Source organism: Dipteris shenzhenensis, chromosome 33 (assembly GCF_047967505.1).
Source record: "Dipteris shenzhenensis isolate YYH24624 ecotype China chromosome 33, Dip_SZ_1.0, whole genome shotgun sequence".
In the NCBI taxonomy this organism is placed as follows: Eukaryota; Viridiplantae; Streptophyta; class Polypodiopsida; order Gleicheniales; family Dipteridaceae; genus Dipteris; species Dipteris shenzhenensis.
In genome coordinates this window covers 12,424,096-12,435,969 of record NC_141628.1, presented here as the reverse complement: position 1 = coordinate 12,435,969, position 11,874 = coordinate 12,424,096, and the positions used below count along the sequence as shown (strand labels likewise).

The following is an 11,874-nucleotide window of genomic DNA, read 5'->3' as shown; positions in this document are numbered from 1 at the left end:
GCTGATACATAGATCTATACAAAGCCCGTCTGGTTGCAAAAGGGTATGCCCAACAAGGCATTGACTTTGAGGAGACATTTGCTCTCACATCCAGGATTACCACCATTAGATGTGTCATTGCCATTGCAGCCCATCATCATTGGCAAGTGCACCAACTTGACATCAAGATTGCTTTTCTTCATGGGGATCTGCAAGAAGAAGTATATGTCACACAACCTCCTAGCTTTGAGGTTGTTAATTCTGAAAATAAGGTATGCCGGCTTAGAAAAGCCCTTTATGGTTTGAAGTAGGCACCCAGGGCACGGTATGCCAAAATTCATGCACACTTACTATCCCTTGGTTTTCAGAATAGTCCCACAGAACCCACTCTTTATGTCCGTGGGAGTGGATCTGATTTATTAGTGCTGATTTTATATGTGGATGATATGCTCATCACGGGCCCAGATACTCAACAAATTGCAACTTTCAAGACTGATTTGCAGCAGGTCTTTGAAATGTCAGACATGGGACAACTCCATCATTATTTGGGCATTCAGTTCGCTCATGTTAAGGGGGCTATCATGATGTCTCAGTCCAAGTATATTGGACAGCTCCTTGATCGTTTTCAGTTTGAGGATTGCAAGCCAATCTCTACTCCAGTGGACCCTGGCTTCAAATTCTCAGCTCATGATGGGAGCCCACCATGTGATATCACTCTTTGCTGCCATCAGATTTCCTTTTTAATTTGTAGACCCAACGGGTTCCAATGGCATGCTTGCCTAGAGGGAGATCTACTAATTCCCATGTGTCATTTTTAGCAATGGAATGTAACTCAACTCTCATTGCATCCATCCACTCTTTGCTGTCAAAAGCATCTTTATGGCACAAAGGCTCTTCATTGCAAGCTGTAGCAAGGAGTGCAAACTCAAGAAAGTGACCATGCATCTGTCTATTCCCCGATCTTGTCCGAGCAGCAAAAGGCTGATCTTGTTTGCCATCCCTCAATGTATCAAGAAGCCATCTGGGAACTTGCCTTTGCTGTCTATTGACAGCTCTTTCTTCAATCACTGCATCATGAATAGAGGGATCATTTTGTGCTGGAGGAGATAACCTGCAAATCAGCATGGGGTACTGGCTGATCATTGCTTGTTGGAGGGCCTGCAGGAGACTCATGTTGCTAGTCAAAGTCCTCTTCTGAGGATGGCAGAGGTAACCAAGATTCAAAAGCATCAAACATGTCAACATCTGGCTTAGCTTTGCAGTCCACAAGAGGAGAAGCTGAATGTTCAGCAAAGATTACATTTCTGCTGACAATAATCTTCCCAATATTTGGTTGATATAACCGATACCCTCTGCTCTCCTGGCTGTAACCAATAAATATGCATTTGATTGCCTTGTCATCAAGCTTATGTCTCAGCTGAGACAGTACATGAACATATGCAAGAGACCCAAACTCGTGTGAAAGTGAAGGCTTCCTGCCTTTCCATGCTTCATAAGGTGTAACAGTCTTCAATGCCCGTGTGGGTAAACTATTCAGCACATAGTTGGCACGCATCACTACATCAAGTCAAAATTTATTTGGCAAAGACTTGGCCTTAAGCATCCATCTGACCATCTCCATTGTGGACTTGTTTTTCCTTTCAGAAACAGGATTCTGCTAAGGAGTGTAAGGAGTAGTGCATGAGTGAATAATGCCCCGTGAAGACAAAAATGCATCAAACTCCTTTGACATATACTCTCCCCCCTATCTGTGTTGAGGGTGACAAGCTTGCATCCTGATTCATTCTCAACCATATTCAGCCACCTCTGAAAGCATGAGAAAACTTCAGATTTCGCTTTTAAAGGATATACCCAGCAATATCTTGTGAAATCATCAATGAGAGTCATGAAATACTTATACCCCCCAATGTCATTTGTCCTCATTGGGCCACAGACATCACTGTCTACTAGCTGCAATTTCCTTTGTGAGAGTTTTAGATAATTATTTTGAAAAGGAAACCCATGCATCTTACCCAAAAGACAACCCTCACACACATGTTTGGAAACTATGTGAGTTTGAGGTACATCATTTGCCATCTACTGTGAATGTAACTTTGCAAGAGCTCTATAATTGAGATGACCCATTCTATCATGCCAAAGATGAGTTTCAGCAAGCTGTGAATCTGAAATTGCAAATGCTTCAATAGAAAGTGCAACTAAGTGATGATCAAGGTGATGAAGCCCCTTTTGCAAAGTGCCAGTGAGAACTATGGCATTATCATCACGAATATCATATACTAGGGATCTACAGCCATTAAAAATCACTCTGAAACCTGAAGTAGCAATTGCTGAAATTGAGATCAAGTTGACTTCAATTCCAGGCACAAAGAGAACATTTGTCAAAGTGACAGGATGGCTTGAAATGGATGTGAGCTGCACATCTCCAACTCCTTTTACAGCATATGAAGCATTATTAGCACAGAGGTGCATCAGCTAAAGAATGAAACAACTGTCTGCAAGATGTGACATGCTTGGAAGCACCACTATCAAAGTACCGGGACTGAGCATCATTAGCAATAAAGAATGCTTCAGCTTTGGAGGGATCAAATGAGCAATGGACAACCCATGCCCAATCATCCTGAAGAGCATATGCATGTGAAGCATCTTCTGTCTCATAAGATTCAATAGCATGTGAGGCATTAATTGTCAATCCTGCTTTCCTTAACGCTGTATTTTTTGATGCATGGGAGGAATTGCAGCTGCTATGCGCAGATTTTGGCTTGCCCATAGGCTTGGAAGCCTTGCCTCTTCCTGTTTGCTGTAAAGCAAATGCATGATCAGGAATAATGGCTTGTCGATTAGCTCGACTCTGCTCTTCCTGCAAAAGCAAAGTAACTAACTGCACAACTTTGCTCTTCCTACAAAAGCAAAGTAACTAGCTAATCAAAAGAATAGTGGTCTGGATTACCCATGGCCACTAATCGAAGGATTGTAGCAAACCCTTGATATGTATCTGGCACTCCATTCAGTTGACAAGCTGTGAATTTAGCACCACCTCATCAATGTTGACAAGTTGTTCCATGAGGTCCTTGACCTTTGTCAGGTATGCATCCATAGAGTCACCTTCATTCATAGTGACTTCCTGTGATTGCCTTCTCAAATATGCAACACGTGCTTCATTGCGAATCTGATAGAGAGAAGCCAATTTGTCCGAAATCCTTTGCTGTCCTACAAGACCGGATGTGTGGAATAAGGATTCTCTTGCATGATAAAGCAATACATGAATGTGCATTTGCATCTCTTGCATCCCATCTTGATTGTTCCTGAGTTGGAAGAGCAATATCAAGAGTGCTAGAGGATGAGGTATCAGAAGTAGTACCCCCTGCAGAGGGACCAGCAGTAGAGGCAACCACTGTGGCATTGGCTGGCCTCAGAGCATCAAACCCCACAAACAATATTCCACAAATGCTTTGCAACAAGAATATGTTTCATGAGATAAGACCACATCGGATAGTTGGTGCCATCCAACTTATCGTCTTCACAAAGAACACCAAATAAATCTTGATTGTTCCAAGCCATAGCAAATGTGATACCCTGAAAGAAACCTGAAAACCCAAAAGCCTCAAGGCTATCACTGCAAAAAGCTCGCTGTCCAAAAATGACAGCAAATATTTACAAATTTTCGACCCAAATCAAAGGGCAAATGCAGATCTGATCCAAATGTGACTGTGGCAGGCAATGTTCACTGCAAAAACAGCAAATCTGGCAAAGGCCCCAAATTTAATGAGGGCAAATAGGCCAAAGAAAAAAGGGCAAATGCACAAAAGCCCCAAATTTTGCTGAAATTTTCGCAAATGTGACCCAATGTATGATAATCTCACTCAATGTCCTGCAAAAGTGACTCAATGTCCTGCAATCTGACCCAATGTACTTGTACGTGTAAAACCTGTACGGAGATCTCGAAAGAAGTGCTAGCTGTACGGACAACTCAAGTACAATGTACAGTGATTGAAGTACATAGCCCTGAAGTACGGAGACTCCCACGTGCAATACGAACAAGTATGCAGTGTAGGTACAAATCAATTACTAGACCTTCTGTACGCCTGTACGAAAGACGTACGACGATGCAAGTACTGATGTACGAAACGCATGTACTCTGTATGACGGCACAAGTACAGACGTACAACGCATGTGCGTAACAAGTACTATGTACGAAATATACCACGCAGATACGTACGGAGGTAAGCGTAGATACGTATGGTGGCGCAGACTGAATGCAGGTACGTTGTACGATGGCGCAAGTACAACAATGTACAACGGGTATACGGGCAGCTGGTACGAACTGTACGAAAAGGGTGCGCAAGAAGATCTGGGCTCTGATACCACTAAAGGGTCGATGGCAAAAGAGAGAGTACAGTTACGTTAGAGTCGCACTAGTCTTAGCCGTCACATCAAACTTGGATAAAAAATAATAGAGAGTACAAGGTACTTGTACCTAGACCTAGGACTAAGTGTCCTAGGTGTCACATAGGACTAATTGTCCTATATGGCCTAAAAGGCACTAACACTACAAGTGCCTCTATTTATGCCTACAAGGCACATACCATGGCCTATAGGGCATCACTAGAACCACCAGGAGATGGCCTACAGAAACACACTAGCAATACTTGATATTTCCATTCATTTCTTGTATAAATACTCCATAAGAAGCAATGCCTAGCTTACTGGGCTTAACTAATGTATACTTCCAGATCAAAACGCCATGCAAGGCCACCAAATTTCATCTGCATGCAATTGTCTGCTGGGATAGACGCTATCTTATTGTCAAACCTTTTTCAATGACTCCTGGGAATACATCACCTTTTTGTTTGAATTGCTGTCCTCAATCTACAAGATTCTGAAGGCATAGAAGGCAAACCTTACAAATGTAAGAGTGGGGGAGGTGGAGATATTAACTTCTGGAACTGTCACTTTTAGCATTTTATACCTTTCAAATCCTGAGTTGCCCATGAATAACCTTGGATTCCTCGGTACATGAAAAATGTTGGCCTGTATCTAGATAACTCCTGGATGCAAGACATGAAGAGCCAGTCAAAAAACGGCAATTACGGTCAGTCCTTGGATCTAACACTTCAAGGACATCCTCAAAACATTGTTGATTTAAAAATCCTAATCATACACAGATTGATAATGTCATCTTGCTTGTTGCCATCCATACCTTGTTTCACAGGGGGGTTCGTGTCACCAACTGCAATGTCTTGAGTATAGGCCCCTTCATTCAAATCATCTGCATCTTCACTTTTCCGTAAAGGTAGATCAGGCACACTAGCTCTCTGTTGTTCCAGAGAAGAGAAGCCTGTAAGCATTTCAGCTCTGTCTATTGCCTCTGCATAGGCTAACTGTCCAACTCCTCCTTGGACTGGACTCAATACAACTACAGGAGTTTCACTGACATATTCACCATCTCCCATCGAAGGAGATTCTACACTCTCTGAAGAATATGGAACGCTGTTAAGTTGTTCCGTGCCCCTTGAAATTGGTGGCTGGTCAAGAGCGATTTCCACATCTCTGGACAAGTTTTCAGACATCACAGCACTGCCAAATCTATGTTCAAATATAAGAGGACATGTATACATATGCTAACAAATCAGAATTTTGAGCACAAAGTAGTCACCTGTATAAACGACCTTGAATACTACACTGGACAGGTATATTTTGCTTTGTGACACAGAAAATTTAAGCTCTGAAAAACACAAATAGGCAAATCACCTCTTTGAAAGTGTGCGTAGCAATTCAACTTCTTTTTCAGCTGCAACCTTGGCAGACATGGCAACTGCCTCCCTATCAAGGCAAGCTTTTAATCGAAGTTCAGTATCAGTAAGATGTCGTGCACTCTCTTCAGCTCGAACAACAGCTGCCTCCATAACCACAGCATGTTCCCTGGCCTTTCCAAGTTCAACACGCCAAGTGTGTGCTTCTTGCAAGGCCTCATCCCGAGCTTTTTCGGTAGCTAATAGTTTTCCCTCCAGAGACTTAAGCTGCACATCAAATTATAGTCATGAATATAATTTATTACAATGCAAAATAGAAGAAATCAAACAGATCTAGATATATCTAGGGACATGTCCAAAAAAATAAAGACAGACACTTTTCAACACTCAGAGGTTCTAAACAACCCACCACCTCATGCATAGCAGAAAGTTGCATCCACCATCATTTAACACGGAATGTAGATGTATGCCCTCATGGTAAAGGATGCAAAGGGAGCAAGAGAGCTCCTCTAAATTCCAAGTACCTCCTAGTTAGAGACAAGAGATCTCTTGCTACAGCCAACCCCTATGGAGCAAATAAAATAAAACGTCTTGAGATCTCACAAGCAAACTTCAAATGCCAAACTCACTGCTTGTATGTATAGAGAAAGAAAGAAAGAAAGAAAGTTTATTAAAGTCTTCGGAAGACCGATGGGTCTATGAGACTGTGAAAATCCTGACACAAGCGAGCTGTGAGGGTGGAGCTACTAAACGAGCATCCACACCAATGCAGAATGCAAAAAAAGGTAGAATGGTAGTACTAAATACTAAGTACAACATAGTCATGTCAGTGACCAACTACATATCAGTCACATCATCATCACCAAAATCATCATCATCATCATCATCATCAAGACATCAGGGGTGGATGAGGCACTGGAAGCATGAAGTCAGTGATAGAGTGCTGTCGACCACTCGAGGGTGCCGTCTTGTGACGTCTCCTCGTCATAGCTCTATGCCTAACAAGGGCTACAGTAACCCCTGTCGGCCGTGCTCCAACGCGAAACATGGAGGAAATATCCCCAAGTGTAATCTATGCACCCGTCCTCTATCTAAGCTGTCGAGTCACTAGATCTGGGTCCCGATCATGTCGAGGTCTCGTCTTGGGGGAGTCCAGGTGGATATGGCTGAAAGAACTCTGTGATACAACTCTGAGAGGGGTCTGCCAAGGAAGAGGTATGCTTATGTCTCCGTGATCGAAGTATCCTCTCGCGGTGTCTGACTACCTCATGAATGAAGCCTACCTCTGCTGATCTGGATAGGAGAGAAATCGGGACAAAACCCCATAGCTATCTATGAAGAGGCAGTAGAAATGCCCTCGGATCTCAGAGTAAACGGGACACCTGAAGATGAAGTGCTCCTCCGTCTCAACCTCGTGCATGTCACATAATGTGCATAAGCGCCTCTCCCTGGGTAGGCGCTCTACTCTGCCGCTCTCGATACAAAGTCTATGTAAAGAGACCCGCTTCCCAATAGAGATCCTCAGTGAGTAGGGTAAGTGGATCTGCGTATATCCTAGTGGATCAATGAAACCCTCCTCTGTGATATGTAAACAATGATCTCTGTAAAAGCTAAGCTTCACTGGGAGTTCGCTCGGTCCCAACCAAGTCCGTAATGTGTGTAGCTGTAAGAGATCCTCACAGATTAACTGGTTGACATCGAGTGACATGAGGGGGGGAAATGGAGAGTCCATACTCAACTGGAAGGGAGGGAGGGAGTCTATCCATGTGGAGCCCACTCCCTAAAACCATCTCTCTGTGCGTGCATACCAGCATCTCTGGTCACCCCTTGCTGAGAGTGTCATAGAGGAAGACAATGCTAGCCACGACAACCTGCTGCGTCCGAAAGAGTAATCCCCATACTCTATGACTCGGTATAGGTATGTGATAACCTGAAATGCAACATCTAGCTGTAATGGAGACGATCCAAACTCAGCTTGAATGATCTGGTGAGGAACGGATGGCTTACTGCGAATCATCTGTGATAGCATGAGAACCTGTAGCCATTCCACCACGCCCACCCTGTATCCGATAAGTTTGGCCCCCAACAAGGACTGCCATACATTCCCGCTGGACGGACCAAGGAGTCAAAGAGCAGCCCCTTGGTTCGTGGATCCTGAAAGTGCGAACGGAAGCACTGCCTCTCTAGTCTGGCCAATGAAGCGTATCCTCTACCCAAGCGTGCCTGCATCGCGAGTCTCATAGTGAAGATGGGTCCAAAGAAGGCAACCCCAAGGTACGTGTATGATGAAACTATCTCAACAGGTGACCCATCAAACGTGAACTACTCCTGGTGCATGACGGCTCAAGATGTATTGATCATAACCTTGGTTTTACCTAGGTTGACCTTCAGATCATGAGACTCACAAAAGGAGTGAAGTGCGTTAAGGTGTCTCTGGAGTCCCTCTACAGAGGAAGATAGAAGAGCCACGTCATCTGCATAAAGCAATATCTAGATCAATGTGCCAGCAAGAAAGCAACCATCCCCTCCTAGTGTCTGCATCACTGTCTCGAGCTCATCTATGTAAAGGCCAAACACGGTAGGTGATAAAGGACACCCAATAGTACTCATGATCTTGTCTGTGCACCCAGATTCTCCTCGGACCCTACCTGCGACTCTCTCGTAAAGTGCCATGACAGCCCAAATGATCTCCTGGTCATAACCCAAATCCTGTAGGCCCAGTATGAGGCAGACTCTCAGGACTGTGTCAAACGCCTAATTCACAAAGAAATAGTAAACCCTCTGCTTTGTGCCCTCGCCTCCTTGATGATACAATTGAGCGTGAGAATGTGATCCATGGTGCCCTGATCACGTCGGAATCCAACATGTCCTGCTGCTCTAAGTCCTCGACACTCCGCAAACTTGCTGACCTCAGAATCAAGCACTGATGCATAGATCTTGGACATAACATGTCCAATCATAATGGTCATGTAATTCTTCGGGCTCATGGGATCCCCTGCCTTGTAAATGGGTGAAATAGTGTTAATAGTCCAAGTGCGTGGAAACCCCAAACAGACAGCTTAATTAAATAGCTTTGCTAAGATCGGGGCTAGGAGGTTAATCCCATATGCAATAAACTCAGTGCATAGCCCCTTATGATCCTTCGCTCGGCCATTATGAAGTTTCATTACGGCATCCTTCACTCCCCCGTAGTGAAGAGGGTGCAGGATGTGGGGCATGGCATATGTGAGAGGTCAGGGGCTGACTGGTTTTGGATGTCATATAATGTGCGTGCATAGTTATACCAAACCTAAGTGTTGGTGAGTGGTAAGGGGGACCATCCCTCTAAAAATCTCTACCACAAGTCTTTAGAGTTGTTACTAAACAAAATGTTCAGTAGTTCCTCCTCGTTCCAGTGTACCAGTTGACAATACTCGCGTAGCGTCTCTAGTTTGCTCGGAAAGCTGTTTTTGGTTTTGAATATGAGCTGATGGCATAAAGCCTTACACTCTTCATCGTACCAATTATTGCAAGGTACGGTCCCAAAAGGTGTTGGGCATGTGGAGGGAGTGGTGTGAGGGAAAGCATGAAGGGCAGCCTCATGTAGTGAGCGGGTGATCAAGGCAGCACGGTCCTCTAATAGGGGTATGAAGTCAATGTAAGCGAGGAGTAGAATTTCATAAATAGATTGTTGGAGATAAGTGCACACTAAGTGTACTATTTCCCTAATCTACATTTGTCTAGTCTAGTCTAGTCTTTGTGTCTTGAGTGTGTGCCATGTGGCACCTCTACAATTATCCCATAAGCACTCTTGCTTTATGTCTTGTACTTTGGCCCATATATTCATGGGTCACATCATTGCAATCTATCTAGCTTGTGTCTTGTCTACACTCATCTACAAGGTAACTCTTTGTCTGTCTTTCAATCTTGTTCTTATTTTACTTCTAGTTTTCTAGTTCCTAGTTCTTGCTTTTATATTCCTACATGGTATCAGAGCCATGTAGATCCCTCTTCTCTCCCCTCAGTCTGCTGTAGCCATAGCCGCCTCTTCTCAGATTTCTGCCCCGCTCAGCTGGTCACCATCATCTCCGAAACGGGCTGCTTCTTTCTGCCCGGCCATTCTCTGTGCCACGGGCTGCTCCTGTCTGCCCCGCCATCTCTCTGCCAGATCTGCGCCACCACATCAGGCCGCCATCTCTCTGCCAGATCTGCGCCAGATCTGCATGCCATTGCGCTGCCAGATCTGCTGCGCTCAAGGCGCCATCTCTGCCACATCTGCGTGCCAGATCTGCGCGCCATTGCTGCGCTCAGCTCGCCAATGCTGCGCTGTGAGCTGCCGCCCCTGTTCATTCTGAAGAGCCGCTCCATGTTGCTGCCCACAACTTTCTGAAGCTGCTGCCCGTACCTTTTCTGTTCGAAACAAAGAAGGAGCTGAAGCTGTTCTATCTCTGCCCAACCTGCATTCAGTTCTGCCATCACTTCCTCTTGAAGAGTCTACAAGGTACTGTGCATTGTCTGTTAGAATTATAGATATAATTCAGCAGTGACCAATGTAATATAATAAGCTAGTTAGGGGCACTTTTCCCTCTTTAAGAGGTTTTTCCCCCTAACCGCAGTTAGTTCACTAACTATGGTTAGTGACTACTAAGGTTTTGTAACTAGGACAAAACCTTATCTTTCTCTCATTGTGTTGTACTCTTACACTCTTCTATTGCAACTAAGCTTTCAGCTTCCAAGCTTCCAGCTCTCACTCTCTCTTGCTCTCTCTCACTCACCATCTCCTCACATTTGGTATCAGAGCAGGTTCAAGAGCTCCGTGCTCCCTGCTTCCTTCAGCTCCTACTCTTTGCCTCCAGCTCCAATCTCCCCGTCCAGCTCCAGCCTGCATCATCTCGTCCGTACAGTCCGTACGACTGTATGGAATCCCGTCGTACAGTTTCACCGTACATCTCCCGTACAGCGCCGTACAGCTCCCGTACAGCGCCGTACAGCTCCCTGTACAACGCCGTACAGCTCCCGTACAGATTCGCCGTACAGCTCGTCATAGTTGACCGTCCCTGCGCCGTTGCTTCCATACTTGTCGTACCAGATCGTACGTACCGTACCGTACTAGATCATACGTGCAGTCGCTGCTTCCGTACTTACCGTACCAGCCGTACCTTCCATAGATTTGCGTGCAGATCTTCAGTACCACACGTGTGGCAACAACCTGTTCATCCATACAATCTGTACTTGCAGATCTGCACGGGGTTTCCTTCATCTACAGGTGTTCTTTGGCAGGCACATCTTGCAGAAAACCATAGTTTGGCTCAGTCTTTTGGGAGTACATTTGGGGCATTTTGTATGTTGCAGACATTGCAATCATTGTGTAGTTTCGGAGCTACATCTGGAGCAAAAATTGCAGATCTAGTCTGAAATTTGGGGCTTTCGTTCAAAAATTGCAGATTTGGGGCTTTTAGTAATTTTGCCCCTTTCTGGTTGCAATTTCAAGCCACAAATTGGGGCTTTAGTGTTGGGAGAGCATTTTTTGGAGTATTCAGTTCATACTGCCTTTCTTGGAGTGGTTGAAGCACTTTTGGCAGATTTTGGAGAGTTTTTGATGCTTGGACAGATTTCTGACAGTGCAAGTACAGAAATCTAAGTTGTATTTACAGCCGTGCTTGGCTGTGTTTTTTGGGAGTTGTGCATTTCATTCCCAGTAAGGGAATTCAGCTTTGTATCTGCTGCAATCTTTTTCTCAGATATGGCCCATCAAAATCAGAATGAGTTCCAGTTCGGTGGTCTTTCACAAGAAGACAAGTTGGATGGTACCAACTACTCCCTCTGGAGTTTCATGGTACGTAATATTCTGATTTCTCGAAATTTATAGGATTATGTCAATGGGGATGAGATCCGACCAGCAGATATTGCACCTGCTACCCCTCCTCAGCAAGGAGGCGGAAGAGGTCGTGCACAGGGTGCAGCTGCACGACAAGTTGTTGGTGCAGCTACAGTCACTACTCCAGAGCATAAGAGATGGGATTCACGAGATGCCTTAGCTTTGTCATGCATCTCTCTTTCAGTGAAAAGATTTATCATTCCGCATATCCGGTCGTGTAAGACCTCCAGGGCAGCGTGGGATATTTTGGAAAGCATGTATGCAGCTCGGAATGATGCAAGGGTATCT

The 11,874-nt window shown here is 44.7% G+C and overlaps 1 protein-coding gene across 3 annotated transcripts in view; it reads right to left on the bottom strand.

Annotated features, from left to right (window-relative positions):
• Positions 1-4,436: 4,436 nt before the first annotated feature.
• Positions 4,437-11,874, bottom strand: part of SWAP70 (Pleckstrin homology (PH) domain-containing protein) — a 40,142-nt gene continuing 32,704 nt past the window's right edge. Inside the window, exons 9-11 of one of the 3 annotated variants that reach the window (XM_087371876.1) lie at positions 5,728-5,996; positions 5,177-5,553; positions 4,437-5,024 (exon numbers count right to left, since the gene is read on the bottom strand). In XM_087371876.1, coding sequence (XP_087228002.1) covers positions 5,014-5,024; positions 5,177-5,553; positions 5,728-5,996 — 657 coding nt within the window. In that variant the 3' untranslated portion in view covers positions 4,437-5,013. The remainder of the gene's footprint in view (positions 5,025-5,176; positions 5,554-5,727; positions 5,997-11,874) is intronic. The other 2 variants (XM_087371875.1, XM_087371877.1) reach the window with 2 other exon arrangements.